This window comes from Coturnix japonica, chromosome 5 (assembly GCF_001577835.2).
Source record: "Coturnix japonica isolate 7356 chromosome 5, Coturnix japonica 2.1, whole genome shotgun sequence".
NCBI lineage: Eukaryota > Metazoa > Chordata > Aves > Galliformes > Phasianidae > Coturnix > Coturnix japonica.
In genome coordinates, this window is record NC_029520.1 from 11,766,840 (window position 1) to 11,785,002 (window position 18,163).

General features: G+C 37.1%; 1 protein-coding gene across 2 annotated transcripts in view; it reads right to left on the minus strand.

The window, feature by feature from the left end:
* Window positions 1–14,153: 14,153 nt before the first annotated feature.
* The window catches only part of FAR1 (fatty acyl-CoA reductase 1), a 71,020-nt gene continuing 67,010 nt past the window's right edge, over window positions 14,154–18,163 (minus strand). For both annotated transcript variants that reach the window (XM_015863939.2, XM_015863938.2), the window contains one exon: window positions 14,154–16,965. In XM_015863939.2, the coding sequence (XP_015719425.1) occupies window positions 16,803–16,965 (163 nt within the window). In that variant the 3' untranslated portion in view covers window positions 14,154–16,802. The remainder of the gene's footprint in view (window positions 16,966–18,163) is intronic.

Below are 18,163 nucleotides of genomic sequence, written 5' to 3' on the forward strand. Positions count from 1 at the left end.
CAAGCTGTGTGGAGAGCTAAATATTAATATTTATTCATGTACTTATATTTCCTTTTATAGCTGGTCTGTTTTCTTGGTCAAAGCTGTTATTCAAAAATGAAAAGCTTGCACCAACGCAGCGAAGAATGAATGCAAGCACTAGACACATCAGCCCATTTTTTTCCATTGCTCTCTCTGCTTACAATTTAAAATACCCAAACCAACCAGGAAACTGGGTTTTGTTGTGACTTCTTATCTGGTTCTGGATAGCAATTACTCCTCAGCTAAACAGACAGCAATATTAACTACCACACCCTGGGAATTACAAAGCACTTGTTCTTAAGGTGTGAAGATCCTTGAAAGAACACAGCATCATAACAATTGTTTAGCAGGATAACAGAAAAAGTAGTCACCCTATATCTCCATAGCTCAAAGAGGATAGTTACTACCACCCCTGCGCTACTTACACCCACTCCTTACCCTCCCAAATATTACTCAATCTGATATATCAGATTCTCTCAGTGCTTTAAGCAAATCCTCCCACGCTACCACTGTGTGCCCATTAGAGCTTTCAGTGCGATTGAAAGAGACCATGTTCTTGCCTTACAGAGAGACATTTAGTTAAGCTTTATTACTTCTAATTAACTAAAACAAGAACTCAGAGGGAGTAAACGTTTGCTTTAAATACTGTTTTTACTTTACGTTTACTACACCCTCCTAAATTCTTAAGCCGATCTGTCAGGGCATAAAACAAACTGTACAATATCAAGTACCTTCAAAGCAGTGCTCAGCAGAATAAAAGCCCACAGAAATTCCCCAAGTCTTCTTTCCCCAGGTCATTTGGTTGCTGCATATAAGCATTTCCCACACCAAGACAGAGTGCAGCTTTGTAAGAGAGCATTAAGCTCTACTTCATTAGGCAAAGCAAAGCAGAATAGTTTCAATATTAGACAAAAGCAATTGGAAGCCAAGACCCAAAGGAAACATACCTGCTAGCATTTTCCTACTTTTCACAATAGCTCGGCTTTTCCTGCTCTTAAAACTCAGCAGTACATGAGTATCATAGACGTAGGCCCAGTTATTTGTACCTGCAGCTGATAATACCATGAAATACATTTTTGCTTAGAAGCTAAGTCTTCTTACTGATAGTGATTTTATCTTCCAAAGTAAATGAGCGATGTCAACAGATGTAGTAGTAGTGTGTGCTAAAAAAGGCACGTGTTAAGATAGAGGCCTAAGCTTTCTTTGGATAGGATCCAGCATTACACCAACAGCAAAAATTGGTTAACCGGGAAAGGATAAAAGAAGAGAAACGGAACAAGACTGAGCTTAGTTTACTGTGTGCGGATGCAGAAGTTGCAATATCTCAAACATTGCCATACATACTAAGCAAGTCAGCGAGGGTCAGAGTATCCTGGTTGCTTGGCTCCCAAACCTATGGCATCCCCTCAGGAATGTTTTGTTGCTAATGAAACAGTCCAAGCACAGCAGGAGATCCTCAATATAACCATAAATAAAACAAACACAGGAATACTAAGGCATTCATTTCACACAATTGTAGGGCCTTACACTGAGCTAACATACCAGCTATTACTGGTTTTGCTCTGCAGATCTCCAAGATCTATATTTAGCCCCTTCTCACCCTCATCACTTCCAGAAAAATAAAGACTGAAATGCAATAAACGTGAGCTCACAAGGCTTTGTACTAGTTAGTCATTATCAAGACAAAGGGCAGACGGTTGTTGTTCTCCCCCCTCAGCAGGCATGTCAATAATATGAGAAATACAGTTGATGTTAGAGAAACAGGCCCTCCGTTCCCACCAGCTGCCTTAGCTGGTCTGCACTGTTTTGCACACATACAACAATAAATTCCATCCATCCCCCCCCTCAGTCTTATCACAATCCACTGTTGTGACTGCATGCATAAAGACGAGCCTTCGCACAGCTCCTACTGCAAGACAAGTACATCTGTTAATGAGCACTTTAGATGCTTTCCAGTATAATTAATTAAGCCATTTAAATTTGTTGATACTTATACATATGTGACTTGAGATTTATAATTTGTTCCCTTGCATTCTCTTGATAGGAATCACTCATTTGCATGTATAATCAACACCTTGTAGGAATACTTAGCTATGCATGGATCAACTCTCACTTTGTTCACTGCTTCTCTCATGTTTGGGCCTGATACTGGACACACATATTTACAAGGTCCAAATATTTTTTTCTGACTAAGCATTTCTATGATGGCTTTAGCATTTTATCATGTAACACCAACAATTCTAGAACATAAGAGCCTGAGAACAGCATTGTTTTATGATTGCCTAATTTTTATGATAGACCTGATCCTATAAAGAAGGCACACACTGATAATTAACAGGTGAAATAGCTCTTCATTTGCCAAAAGACAACATCTAACCTCTTCTCTGCCAGCGGTAAGAAGCAAATTGACAAGACAACTATCCCAGCTTTCTCCCTCACCAGCTTTAGCTGCTCTTACCCTACATAAACCTTTGCTTGCAAGCTCACGCTATATTTTTTCTTCTACTGAGGCTCAAAATGCCATAATGGAGCAAGGTATAAAGGGAGAATTAGCTACATAAATGCACCAAATAAACCCTACATCTCTATTAGGTTGATGCACGACAGAAGCACTGTCCAAAATAAAGACATTTACTTGACTTTTGAACAGTGAAGTGAATGCAGACTCTAACATTTGATTTTAGCATGTGGGAGAAACATTTAACTTAGGACAACAGTAAGATATAGGCTCAAAATATATTAATGCTTCATCTAATTGCTGCTTGACTATGATGAGTTATTGTGTATTTTCTAAGAAATATACTAGATAAACATGTAGTGCATTAGTAAGAACATGGTGCTACTGCAGTATCTGTACTTCATATGACTTCAGCAGGACAGACTCCTGGTTAAGTCCAGCACTGGTCGTTCAAAACTCTGGGTATCATTGCCATAAAACCACAGGGATGGAACCAAGTCCAAAAGGCAGGAGGTCAGAAAAGAATTGATAGTCAAAGTAGCTTAAAACAGCATAAGGAAACCCTGATCATCATATTTTCTCTGGGTCAGTCAACAGCTTCCCCCGTTGCAGAAAGTAACACATAACCGTGGCTTATTTGCTCTTGTTCCTCTTTGGTCACCATTATTACACAGATGGTTATTTTTATTTTAGACTCAGTATAAAATTTGATCAGTATAGGAAGAACTATAGAACAGGCTGACAGCCTTCAGCTCCAACTTAGACTAAGTCCATTTAGAAGAGATGCGAGAGCCATGAAAGCAGCACAACCCAGAAAACTCCTCATTTTGAGCCAGAACTGTAAGAAGGTAAATTTGAAAATGTCAGGGGTGATTTCCAGGCTGAAGCCTGTGTAGAGCATTCCCCCGCCCTTTTGTTTTTATTGGTGGTGAGGTTTTTATTTGTTTGTGTCAGTATCAAAGATATGCTGTTTTCAGCTCTGCCACAAGATGGCAGAGCAACACCACTTTTGTTAGAGGTAGTTGATTTTTACGTTGCCTGTTAAAGCAAACGTAGAACAAAGATATCTGTAGATAAAGATTCCCTTGCATGCTCTCATTGATCAGAGACCAAAAATCCAGCTCATAAACCTCTTAAACAGGCTTTAAAAGAATCTGTTTTAAACTGCTTTTTAAAAAAAGTCTACTTTCATGACGGCAGAAAAAAGGACTTTCTGGAAAATGAAGATGTTTGCAATATGATCTAACCATAATAAACCATAACAGTGCACAATCAGCAGAGCTTTTGCTCTTTGATTTCAATATGCCTTTTTCGGTCCAGCTTATTCTATATGCTAACGGCAAGGGACAGTAATTTGCAAACTCTTCTCCCCTCCCCATTCAAACTATGCAACATCTACCCTGTACACTGATACAACATATTCTGAGTTTCCTGGAAATGTTAAACAGAAGCTAGTTTAGGATTAATATACCTGTTTTCCCACTTCTATAACTAGCCTTCTACTCCAAGAAGGCCAGAACTACCTAGCTGCTTTTATCACTACAACCACATACAGTATTTTCTGCCAGAGGGTACTCGCTGCTTAGTTACTGTCAACTGGCAATGAAATGACTAGTCCTCCTCTTCAGTGAAACGTGCAAAGTACGTTCCGCTACCAGGAGGCAGCACAGGGGAATTTTAAAAAAGATAGGGAAAGTATAAATGTGTACCAAAGCCAAAGGAATAGCTTGACTCTGCAGTGGTAGATGGCTCTAAGTACGTGAAGGAAGTGAGAAATCTGCCTTACAAGATAATCAGTATTTTTAACGTGCAAACACAATGCAAATTTGCAAGGATAACTGTGATGTGACGAGGCAAAAAAGAACTATCAGCAAGTACTGGCCTCTGGAATGAAGTCCAGGCCTCTGCTTTTACTTTTAAAACAAGGTAGAATTAAGACATCATGGTCTTTTATGCACTGTGTGAGTATCTAATTATTTCAAGACAGCTAGAGGTCCTCCTTTGGATAGGAGCTTTGGAAGCACAAGTAGAGGTATATGAGCATGCCAAGGCTGCTGAACAGTCAGTAAATACAGTTTCCTTCAAATACTCTGGGGTCCAGTCTGAAAGAGCAAAATAAGAGCTACTATAAAGTTTGGCCATATACCACAAATGCATGCTGTGGGGACATGAATGCACTGCAGCTCCTTCTCACCTCTGCTTTGGAGAGAATAACTTAAAAACCATCTCAGCAAAAAATAGACAGACATCAGAATCTGAGAGTTTAAGATTAGTATCATATCCGCAATGACAGGAGAAACTCCAAGCAACACGTCAACAGAATGATCACAGGAGAGCCTTAAGATCTTAAGAAAATGAATTTAAAGGAGTTTGAGTGCTGTTATAAAGATTCAGAATGTTGAAAACTGAACTACAACACTGGCCAATACTTTCCAAAGCAGTACAGTAAAAAACTGAAGTTCAGTGAACATCATGGAAATCTACAGAAAACATCACAACGACAAAGTGTCATTTTGTTTTGTTTTACATCAGCAGTTGCATGTTATTCTACACAATCAGCATTAATTTAAGCAGCTAAGTCCTTTTCCACTCAGAACAACTAAAAGACAGTCCATTTAAGGTTTAACGTCAACACTTCCTTCAAAGCACAGAGTTTCTGGTATAGTGGCACGTGGAAGTAGGAGGCTCATTAGTATGTTTATTAGAAGCTCAAAACAATGAATTCAACCAATACAGATACAGGTTTCAATTAAAACAAGTAAGTTTTATTCTTAAGTTTATGTAAAAGAGATTGAATATGTAGTGAATTTGCGAATGTCTTAGTTCTTCCTCCGTACGTTCAACTTAAACTGCATTGCCATGGGGGGTTGCCACGTATTTGTGATCAGCATTGTGCTGATTAAGCGAGATCTGTCCAATTCCACAAAAAACAAAAACACCCTAGACAGCAAATACTAACTCCCTACAGATAAATAGCTGAAAAACTCTGAATAGCACTGTTTCTTTCACAACTTCGTGCACAATGCAACCCTTTTCATGTAGGAAAGTGCTATGTCAAGCCCCTAGAATACTGCAGCTCACAAATACTGCAGAATACTGTAGTTTTGTGCCACTCTGTGCTAGGTTATATTGAATTACTGTACATCAGTTGTTGCGCTGTTCCTTACCCTCATGCAATATGCATAGGGTTGGATCAGTAATTCATGATTTATGAACTTTCTGCCTTCTCCTGAACAGAGGTCAAAGAAACTACAGCTTTTATTTTCTCAAAAACAAAACAACCAAGTGGTGGTGGATGGATGATGCAAAACAGAATATGTTAGATAAACCCGAAGATTGCAGGTTTATAGTAAATGTATCAGTATAGTAAATATCAGTGAGGCATACCTCACACTCAGAGTAACACTGGTGAACTACTGGTTACTTAAGTGTGTTTGTTGTGAGTCATTTTTAAACCCAGGATAAATCAAAGTTTAATATTGCGGTGCCACAAAGCATATCCAACATACCAGGGTGTAACACTGGGCACACAAAGAAAAGCTTCCAAGTACATTCTGCTCTTCTGTGCTTTCACAGTCTTTTACTTGTGAGCTGTTTCAGCTTCGAAGCTTTCACTTTCTTTTTCCCTTTACTACCTCAGAACAAACAAATTTGAAATGCACAAAGAAGCAACTGTCTAGACCTCACAAGTGTGCAGTAACACTGAGAATGTTCCAGCTTAGATTTTCTTAAACCTTCATTCATCCCTCACATGCTCACCTTGAATACCTTCAGTCTTCTACACAGAACTTTATTATGGGATACAATTAAATAAACAAAGCCAAAACCTCATCTCTCAGGATTCCCTTTGCATGAGTGGCCACTGCAAAGGTCAAAATAGCACAATGGCTGAATTAACTTAATCAGAGAAAAAACAGTATGAATTCACAGCTTCTGCATTGCCACTCCTCTGTTACACATTATTTTTACACACTTGTGACCATATGAACACAAGTGTTATCATCTAAAAATCCTTAAGCTCCTTAACTGCCTTGACTCCTAAGCAGAGCAACTGAGCCCAGAGAAAGTTCCATTTTTGCCACAAGTCTGCTTTGGGCACACAAACTTCCCAGCAAACTTTACAGTCTTCACTGCCATAAAGTTGTCTGTAGCTGTTCATGATTCTTGAAGCCAAGAAAGACGCCTGCAAACTCAGTGTTGTCAAGCTATCAAAACAGTCCTCTGCATCATAGTTTTAGTAGGCCACCAACAACAAGCAGCATTTGTACCAGGCTGTTTGATTGGTCATTTTTACCCTCTCAGGAAAATTACCCTTAATCAGAACAATGTTTGTTTCCATCAAGATGTATATTGCATACATACAGGAACATCTTGGAAAGAGATGTTTCTGCAATGTGTAACATCCATGATGTAGTATTTGTTTCAAACCCCCTGAAGACTCAGTTCCCTCTTTCAGTCTGTGATCCTGCAGCTGAGATCAATGGCAGCAAAGTCAAGCCCAGTCTGTTTGCCAAGTCCCACCACCTAACAGCAACTGTTTAACAGCAACCACTATAGTGGTAATGTTAGGGCAGATGTATCATTATGTTTCCAAAGCAAGTACACAATAGTTGTTATCAACATGAAGTCAGACTATTTATCACTGCTTACCTAACAGTTTGCCTGCAATGACTCAAGATTTCCTTCTTCAACTTGCTCTCTCAAATCAAATGAATTAAGAGTTCATAAGCCCACTGAAGCAACAGCAACTGCAATATCATTATCAGTGGTGTATCTGCACTTCCCATTTCTGCTTCACTGTGCATTCAAAACATTTAAAAAATATATATATACTCAAACTGTAGGAAAAAAAAAAAAAAGAGATATTTTATTTTTAAAGGTGTGAGCTTTTAGGATGTCTCCATAAATCTGCAGGAAAAAAAGTACTGTACAACTGAACCTGTCACTCTTTTCTCACTCTTCCATTTATCGCTACCTACAATAGCATTCAAACTTGACTGTAAATAGACTACATCCTACATATCTTAACACAACCATGGAAATAGTTCTTACACTTAAATTTTTCCAGGCTGCATTAATCCTTTCTCACTCCAAATTCAGTTTTTCAGAGCAGAATTTATTAACATGCATCTTTGTGCTAACAATTCAACTTCAATATTAAAAATAACCCTATATTTCTAAACTGCATACTACTTTTAATATACTTGAAATGAAATTCAGATTATAAACACTGTATTTCTGTGAAGCAGCAAAGTTTATCTCACTCTGAAAACATTTAAGATTTTGCTATAAATTGACATTAAAAAGCCATATCTGTGTGTATATATATACACATATACATACATACACACACACCTTAGGACTTACACAAAAATAAACTGTCCTCTAAATTACATGATTTGCTTATTTAAAAGTGATTAAATTTGGCCTTGTGTTTCAACCTGATATTCACTAATATCATGGAGACTGTTTAACTCAACTACAATTAAAACTGCAAAAACTACAGTAAGAGCTGGTAGTGTCTGTTCAGTGCAAAGCTTAAATTTCTTTGAAAAATACTGACTATAGTGATGACTTAATGCGATGTTTGTAAAAATCCTGTAGTGGCAGACATGCATCACTTATAAACAGGCTTCTGAAGCAAGACTTCTTCCTGAAGTTAATTGCCTGGATGAGATAGATCTGGGATCTGCTGTCCCGTACTGTTTCCAAGTACTAATCTCCACAGCCATTCTTTTCTTCTAAAGAAAGAGGCAAAAGAAGAGTGATGTCAGAAAAAACTAAGACAACCTTACAATTTAATTACTTAACAATAACTGCTACAGTTCCTTAGAACACTGTACACAGCTCTTCCATTAAGAATATAAATGGACACAGTTCAAAATGATACAGCAGGTAAACCTAAACAGAGCTTAGACATCACACGTATTAAGATACTTCAGCTCCAAGATACTTCAGACTATGGCCAAGAGTTTTTGGCTTAACGCCTGTCAAGATTAACAATTCAGTTACAGTCTTCTTTACAGTTTATCTTCGATCAAACACTGTTTTGGAAGAATAGAATTTGAGAGCCCACAAAATACTGTCTTCCAGCAATTTTATTAATGACCTATGGCCAATTCCTGCAGGAGGAAAAATGAAAATAAAAATCAGTGTTCATGGTAACTTAGCAACAGTGGTTATTCTTAATGTCCTAAAGAGAAGGGTGGCAGAAATACTTGAAGATACTTCATTCATCTTCCGTTTTCTACTTCTCCTTTGGACAAGTGCAAATAATACCACAAGTTACACAAGTTTTAATTCTTTTTGAAGAAAGAACACTTGCCCTTAAACCACTCTTTATCTGATGCACACACGGTTTTACTTTCAAAAGCTGCCAAGGCTGAATGCTTCAGATGAGCCTCAGAAAGTAGTTTCTGCAATAAAAGGTTTATTTCATGTGCACATGGAGGCAGAGACACACACATTTACACACTTCCAGAAACTTGTCAAATTATTAAAGTATGTTTTCCAATTCATATTTTATGTTCATAATTTAACCAACACCCCAAGTAATATATTTGAAGAAACAAGACTGATTGAATCTGCTGTGGGTATATTTATTCTTTATCGCATTCTGTCAAAGACTATTTGCAGTGAGTATAAGTAAAAGAGAAGTAACCCAGGAGGCAGAACAGAAGCCATGTGTGCAGCATATTTTGTTAGAGAAGTCTTATGAACCCAACAATTAGAAGACAGCATATTACACATAACTGGAAAATCATTTTCCAGTATTTCACATTAAAAAAGAAAAAAAGATCACCTCAAAGGTGGGTGACTACGTGCACAGGAACTCCTATCACTACTTCCTTGGTGAACTAATTCCTGGTCTTGGAACTTGCTACCCAAGGATGATGAGGCATTGAGTAGGCAAAGGTCTACATAAAGGAAGCCAATTGAAGTCTATTTAGTAGAATATTCCTAAGGCCCCACAAAACTCAAAAGCCATGAAGTGAATGTGAATACCATGCAAAAAAAAAACCCCACCACCAACAACAAAAAAAACCAAAACAACAAGGCTGTATTAAATCAAGAGAACTATATATATATATAGTTGACAAAGAACCTGCATTTGAGGACAAGTGTTTTAATTAAAAGCAGTAGCAAACAACCTGGAAGCAACTGTTTACAAGCGTGAAAGTGAGCACAGATTAGGTAGAAAAGAGAAAGAGACAGATCAGTAAGGAGTCCACTGTGCATCAGTTCAAACATGCTGCTATTCAGAGGGACAGCTCAGCCTTTTCTGTCCCAAGCAACAGCATCATTTTCTGCTTCTGCCTTACCTGAAAGTCTGTTTCCCACCTCCAGACTAACTTGGGCCCCAAGCAGTTAATTATGTAAAATATCTGTGTCTTTTTCAACACACACTATCCGCTCTAAACTCTCCCACCTGGGTTTCTACAGTGATTCATCACAAACACAGAATACCAATGCTTGCCTAAATGAGAAGACTTAAGATGACCTGAAAGCAGATTTTGTGCTTTAAACATTACCAATGTTCATCAGGAGGCAAGTCATTGACTTACGTTTTATAGCTTTTGTGAAGAAAAACAAACAAACAAACAACAAAACATGGTAAGTAAATCTCCAGATTTTGAAATAGTATTACTTTAAGTATGCAGCTGGCACTGACTTTACTCTTAGCATGGTTAATCTGGATAGGCTTTTTGTTCTGCTCCCCACATCAACTGTCAGTAGAGATAGGATAAGATGGATATGCAGTGGCTTGCCTGAGATCTCTAAGAGATACCTGACATTAGAAAGTTAACTACTAAAACTTCATGCCAAACACCCGTGAAGTGAGTGAAGGGAGCATCTGTTTTCCAGATTTCCCCATGCAGTTTAAATGCTGGTTAGACTGATCATTGCTGGCACGGGTGGGGGGGGGGGGGGTTGAGGGGGGGTAATAACTTTTGACACTTCAACAAAAGTCAAGTGAAGCACAAAATCCAAGTTTCCAACAGAATGATTAAAATAACAGGATCACATAATTCTGAAAGGAGACAAAAAGCACTGAGGAAAAACTGACTTACCCCAGTATTTGTTTTCCGGCCTCAACATTTCTTCCACATATAATTTCAATAAACTTCTAGCTACAAGCAAGGTTTTTTGATGGATATTCGTACAACCTTCTAAAGTAGAGAGTACTTTACTTCAAAGAGTAAAGCACCAATTGTTTCTGTCCTGCAGCTCTGAATTTTTCTAATACTTCTCCTTCTGTGAGGTCAGGTTTAGGATAATTTTAGCTCATTAATTCATACGTAGCCAGTTAGGATTTCCTACTAGTGGTTCAACACATAGCAGTATCGCTTGCGAAAAATGAAGCATTCCATTTCTCTCTAACCAAAGATCTAGTATCGTTACTATTATAAATATTCACAGAATTCTACTAGACCAAAACTAGAATATTTTTGGCAACCTAATATTCTGTCTACTTTCAAGTCATTCCACACTCTTCAAAGAGATGCATCATTACTAAAAACACACTGGCTCTAAAATGCAGAAGCCATATGAAACATAGAAAACAGCCAGAAACTGACTTACTAGCTTAAGTGCTGTACATTCCTATTAAAAATGAATAGGCTTGGTTTTAAATTAGAGTCACAAAGAGTGAAAGCTACCTTGCATGTTTTTCTTTCCAAATCAAATATTTAACAGAGGAAAACCACAGGTGTCACTGACAAGGAAATATTAGTTGTGGCTTAAAACCACACGCGTGGATTAAAAAGATGCGGGGCCTGTTCTGCCACGTGGCCTTACAAGTGCATAACTCAACTGATATTTGTAGTCACACAGGAATTAGAAATCTACCATTGGTTTGAAATAAACAGAATTTAACATTCTTACACAAAGTGGTCGTTTCCCTGGTACACTCAGTGCCTGGCATTAATAAAGCATACAATCTTTTAACTTCAATAGGCCTAGCACTAACAGCTACAGTCAGTCAACTGAGCAGGTAGCAAGAACAGAGGAGCTGATGGCAGAACCTGAGTGGGGGCGGAAATAAAGGTGCCCAGCAGAAATGCCCACTCAGCAAAAGGAGAGTAAGCCTAAGATCCAAACACAGAAGCAGCCTTGTGGACTGTCATTTTTGCAACACGATATAGCAGAGAAGTGTTACCTAGTGTTGAATAGTTGACTAGAGACAAAAGCCCAGCCAGCAAATAAACAGAATGCAGTGAAAAATCATTCGTAAGTCCTCCATCATAGCTTCCGAAAAGAGATCTTCTACCTGATGTCACATCATCAGTCAGCATTAGCTTATGTTGTTTATTTACTCAGTGAAAGCTCATCCAGTTCAAGAGGCTTGGGCTTCTTGTGCTTGCATTAGTCTTGAATCCTTTTCCTAGTTACACACAATGTTCTGAAAAATAGTTCTTTTATACAATTAAAAGTAAAACTCTGATCAAAACTGGGAGAGCCTGGATCAAACAGAAAAGGCAAAATTAATTTGAAAATTATTAGGAAGGGAAAAAAATAAAAATCAAACAAATCCTTTTAAGTGAAAACTTAAAATTATATTTAACTATTAAATGAACTACAATTTAAAAAATTACATGCATTGAACAAAATACCTTGAAAGAATATGAAGGAAGCGCACTGCATAGCAAGTTGATCAGGTGATGCTCATTCTTCCTGCAGAGGACATACAGTAGCTACCAAGTTGTCTTGTCTAGCTTGGGCAATTTGTTCAAAAATCAGTGCAAGAACTTATTGGAAAGCCTATTTGAAAACACCTCACGTGGGAGTGATAACATGCATTTGAAGGACATACTGCTGCCCCTTATATCATGTAAATAACTTGCAAGAAAACTTCTATCCTATAAACTGCAAAGTCTCACCTTCCACAGACTGCAGATTTTCATACACTGACACTCTGATCAAGAATCTCATTAGCTGCTGCCCCTGTCCAGTCCAAGACTGAATCTTTAAGCTGGAATAAGAACTGTCCTGGGAGAGCACATTAAGGGAGTGGCACCTGATGACAAACTTAAGTCACATACAGTTAACTTCTGCTCTCTGATTTATCTGCTTGGACAGTAAGCATAATATATAACAGATCACGCATCACATGACCACAGTGTCAATACAGCTACTACGTCACATTCCCATTAAAATAAGAACAAATTCTAACAGCATTAAGTTTTTTCCCATTGTTTAACTGTTTTATTCCCACACCCTGCAGTATGACTGCTTTTGAGAAGTCCTTATTTATTTTAAGCACGTGCCTTATGATGCTGAATCACACTGAGAAAATAACTATATATAATAACAGAAATCACGCCTCCTCACTTCAGACTCTTGAATGCTATCCAAGTTAAGTGTCTAAACCTGTTACTATGCAGTGTCTCCAGTTCTGTGATCACTTCATCAGGAAATGAGGAACAGCTGAAGTACAGTTTCATACAGATAAAACTTTTCAGGTACATGAAATTGTCTTGAATCTGAATTAAAACAGACATGATCCTTAAAGTCAGTAGTGGATAAGCACTAAATTATTCGCACTGAAGTGAACTAGTAAATCAGATGTTTCTTGAAAAAAACAACTAGACCATAACTACTTTCTGACCCTCTTGGGATCTACAATAATAATACAGATAAGAGCATCCCCTACCTCCTCTCTTGTATGCCCTAACTTATGAGGCAGAAACAACTTAGGATTTATTCCTCTTCTCTCCTGTGCATGATAAATTTTGATCAAGGAACAGTTTAATTTCTTCTTTCCTTAAAGAATCATTTGCAAACTTGAAAATGCTTCAATAACAAAAGGCCATGCTTTTTTCCACCCATGTGTGCATACAGAAACAACAGGCCCAGCTCCCACCTGAGGGTATTCATTTTTTAAGTTAAAATAACTACAGAATCACTACCCTGAAAGAAATAATTGAACTAGAATGAAATTAAAGGCTTCTGATAACAAACATTACCTTTGCAGTTAATGGATATAACTGATGTAAGAATATGCACACACCCACTAAAAGCCATTCAAAGCCTTCGTTATCCAATATTCCAGAGAAACCAACTGCACCATTAGTAGTTACCTATCAGTGAGTCACATTTGTTAAAGTAGCCTTTAACTTACAGTCACCTCCTGACAGAAAGGTGGACAGTTATCTGAAGAAGATCAGGAGGTTAAAAAAAGAAACAACAAACAAAACCACAACGATTTAGGTGATACATGAAGTTAATACAACCCTCCCTTAACCCACCACCAAATCAAGATGCTGCAACAGCCATGACTGCTTGCAATTCCTTGGAATATTAATCCATGTGCTAACTACTTCAAATCCCAAGTGCCTTTTAAGCTATGAGAAAAAACAGTCATTTAATCAAACGCATAATTGATATTACAAATAGAAATGCTAAGAAAAAGGCACGTGAAGTGCAACAGAAAGTTTCTATGACCAAACACCATGTGTTCAGATATCAGTTCACAAAAGTTTATGTTGACATTTCTGTGTCCTGTTATTTTGTTTTGCTGTCACTAACTTGACCTTCAAAGACTTATCAAGGAAAACACATGTTTATGAGTATAAAAACCAAATTCATACTATTCAGTTATTTCCCACAAATTACACTAAAAACATGTAGGAATACAACAAACACTTAAAGGGCAAAAATACAATCAACACAACACTTTTAAGCGATTTGTTTATTTTTTGGTTTACAAACAAAGGCACCCAATATTTCTGTTTGTCTTATAAAAGCTCACAGATTTAGCATTTGTTTCTGAACATCTGTTCCTACAGCAGAAAAACATAACAGGAAAATATAATTTTTCCTGGTCCCAAATTTAAATACCTGTAACTTAAGTGATCACGTTGTTTCAATTGCTCTTCCTATTTAACCAATTGGAATACCTCCTGTCATTTGCTATTCAGTACAGTGAATCCAGCTTCCTGTATCAAAACAAAGTTCCAGTCTATTTCTGACCAACATTTATTACGTGCAAACACTGAAGAACTGCAATAGAACAGGGTCCTGATATGGAAAGAAAACAGTACGTTCAGATAGAATTTCACAGACTGACCACAGGAAGCAACGTAAGTAACGTAATATATGTGACACTAAATCTATCATCAATTAAATAGGATGACTGATGAGTTTAAGATACCAATAGTCAACAGATAACCATGGACTCCAAAGAGGAAAAAAAGCTGAGTTTCTAAACTGTTAAATGTTTAAAGAGTAGAGGTGAAGTATCCTTTTCTCCAGTTATATATTCAACAGAACAGACTCCTAAGCAGTTATGGACCAGAAATAATCAATTCATTGGCTTCACAGTTTGCATTATTAACAAATCAATGTGAAAAGTATCACATGTAGTAATGACTATAAGGAACAATTTTTTAAGTGAATTGTTGCACAGAAATTATTTTTGGAATATGATGTACTTGTCTTTTTGCAAACTTCAGTCACATGCCAACATGAGATGAAGACATCATTGGATTGTAGGCACCTCTGAAAAAAGTCTACAGTGCAGGAATGCTTAAGCATACTTTCAGGTCTAGTAAGATGCTTGGAGAGGTAACTAAAAATGTAATACACCTAATGCATTTGTTGAAGTGTAACATCTTCAGTCACAGAAGCCATAATTTATTTTCAGCCACAGTAAGAGGTCTCTCACACAAGGTGTGGTCCTAGACCATTTAGGCTTTCCATCACTAGCATTATACATATATTTATATACACATAGAGATCATTTTAAAAAGGAATTACAGCCTAACTACTTACTACAGAATACTTAGCTTCAACAAGGAAGCCATTTTCTTTTCAAAATGAGATATACACCTGCATGAAAGGTGCTCTCCTTAAAGTAAGGAGTTTCCACAAGAATAGCAAAATAACTTCTTTACATACTTAATTCAAATAGGACAACTACCAAGGGCAAGTATAATTTAGCTCTTGTGTAATTAAGTCATTATTTCTTTTCTTCAAGCAGATTCAAGAACATATTAACATATGGTATAAACTGATTTTAATGAAAAAGCACTGGGCAAGGGTGCTGGTCAGTGCATCAGTAAGTGGAGAGCTGCATTGTTCTTAAATAAAGCTCTAGGTGAGCAAAATTTCAAGGGATCTTTACTTATTGCCTTAAACAGGAATTGAGACTTTTCTTACAACTTGCTATTTTGATGAGTTTATATTTGATGAGTTTTACCTACCAGAATGAATTAAATGCAGAAAAACACTTTCTTGTATTTAAACCTAATAATTCAAACTATATCATAGGAGATCAGTTAAGATACTTCCATTCTGAAGCACGATGCATCTTGCTTTGCTTGCCCAGCAAAACAAAGGTCTTTATTGGGGCAGAAACGAGAAAGTGTGCTTAGGCAACGGTGTTATCCATGCATGGAACTTCATAGCTTACAGATTGCAAGAGTTTTTCATTCATGAAGCATTCAGTAAGACTATGCAAAGATCTACAAACACGTATATCTCAACAAAAACCTAGAGTTTGTCCAACTACAGTTACCAGTACTATAAATAACTATCAAGCATAATAAACTCTTTTCAAATACATTTACCCTTTTGAGTCAAAACTGTAACAATCAAGTGCTGGCTCTGTGTTACCAACAACAACAAAAAAAAAGGACGGTCAATGATCACTTTTTCCCCCCTCATGGCTACATTCCTTTTATCTATTCAATGATAGGATCGATTCAGCTTTCAGAAAAGCAAACTGGTCATGCTGACAAAGTCAAGTAAGATGGGGCCAATTTTGAGCAAAAAACTGAATCACTCCAAAAAACGAGATCGCACACAAGGCCTTTCAGTAACAGTTCTCTTTGAGAAGGGAAGAAGTGGCAAAAAGACAATAGTTTTTCCAGGATATCCACCAGCATTTATACACTTCAGCAACTGTAAATCCCTTTGCAATTTAGCAGGATTTCAAATAAATAGGTCTACAATAACTAGCAAATCTTAAATCAATATTTACTTCTCTCAATGTGGAATAAAAATAAAATTATGTTAAGGCAGATTTAAATCAAAAGTGTCCCAAACTGCACAGTTATGTTGGTCGGTGGTCTAAAATGTTCTGCCCGGGTTAAAAAGTAGAATACTTGCCTAAGGTCAGTTCAGCCTGGCACTTGACCATTTTATTTTCTCTGTTTTCAGGAAGATATATAACTAACTTTACATATACCGTACTATGTATTTTGCACTCCAATTTAAAATAAAACTATGCTTTTACAAAATGTGAGATGAATACACGTAACAGATTTTGTGTAGTTAGACCGCTATATGCATAGATGCCCTACTGCTAAATTCTTGTTCTTCAGTATCTCATAGTACTGGAGGCTCTGAAGTAGGAGAGGAACTTGTAGCACAGACTAACCACAAAGTACCAGATGTTTCTTGCCATTTGTGATCTTGCAATAAAGATGCGCCAAATCAGGATCACAAGAATTGTATTGAATCCATAGCGTATATTCCTTAACCTAAGAAGGAAAAAGAAAAAGAAAACATAAGAGCCATGATACAGCGGACTAAGGGGGGGGAAAAAAAAAATAAAATCAACAATTTAATTTGTTCATCTACTCATCTCAAGATACACTATTACAGACATAACTTAGAGCAATTGGGTTTTTTCAATAGTCTCACGTGTAAACATTGAAGCTCCAGAATAAATGAGAATTGGCACAAACTTCATAGAAAAATGAGTCACCTTTTTGATTCAGTAAACCGTGACAATCCATACTTTTAAGGCAGCCCTAAGAACATACATAACTGTACAGGCATACTGGGGCTTATTACACCCAGGCCTTACTCTACATAGCTTAACTGTAGAAAAATAGTCTAGTCTTCCACATTACATAAGTTAAATAAAATATTAAAAAAAAACAAAAAAACCACAAAAAAACACTTCTATACCTGAGGAAGTACTCTACTCAGTTTCCTAGAGAAGCCAGTTTCCTTAGGTTGCCATATCTTGTCAGTAATGAAAATAGACTTATCAACTCTAGATTAGCTAGAGCTTAGTGCTAAATGGTAACAAAAGAACTGTAATACCTTGAACTAAAGATAAGCTAAAATCTAACTCTCGTGCAATTTAATCTTTTTATAAACAGAACTGGGATGGTAAGATGCCATTCCAAAACTATTTTCTCGTGTTATTTTGGTATGATTCTTTGTACAAAGAACGGTACCCACATATCTCCAGCACACTTCTGAATGGCATTTAAATCCAAAATTCCCACAATAAGCTGCCTGCAAATGTGACATTCACAATTATAACATACCTGATCTAAAATGACTATTTATCATGAATTCAGATTAGCACATTGCTATGCTACATGTGGCCTTTACAGCCATCTCATAGGATAATGCAGGCAAGTTTGGCTAAAATTCTCAACACTGAAATCATCCCTGTCAATTTCTTTTTCAGAAGACCATCTAAAAGAAAAAAGTCTGTCTATGCCAATGAAGTTCTGAATAGTAACAACACACTCTAAGTGGAGGAGTTAAGTCACAGATAAGAGGCTAAGAGATGTTCCATCTCCAAGGAACATCAAAGTTTTCTGTCCTGGAGTAGAACCCACACATGCTTATTTGTCTGCTTTGAGAGAACATGTTCCCAAATGAAGCACTGATTGTCATGCTAAACCTCTGGTTGTGCAAGCCATTCTGATCTTGTTT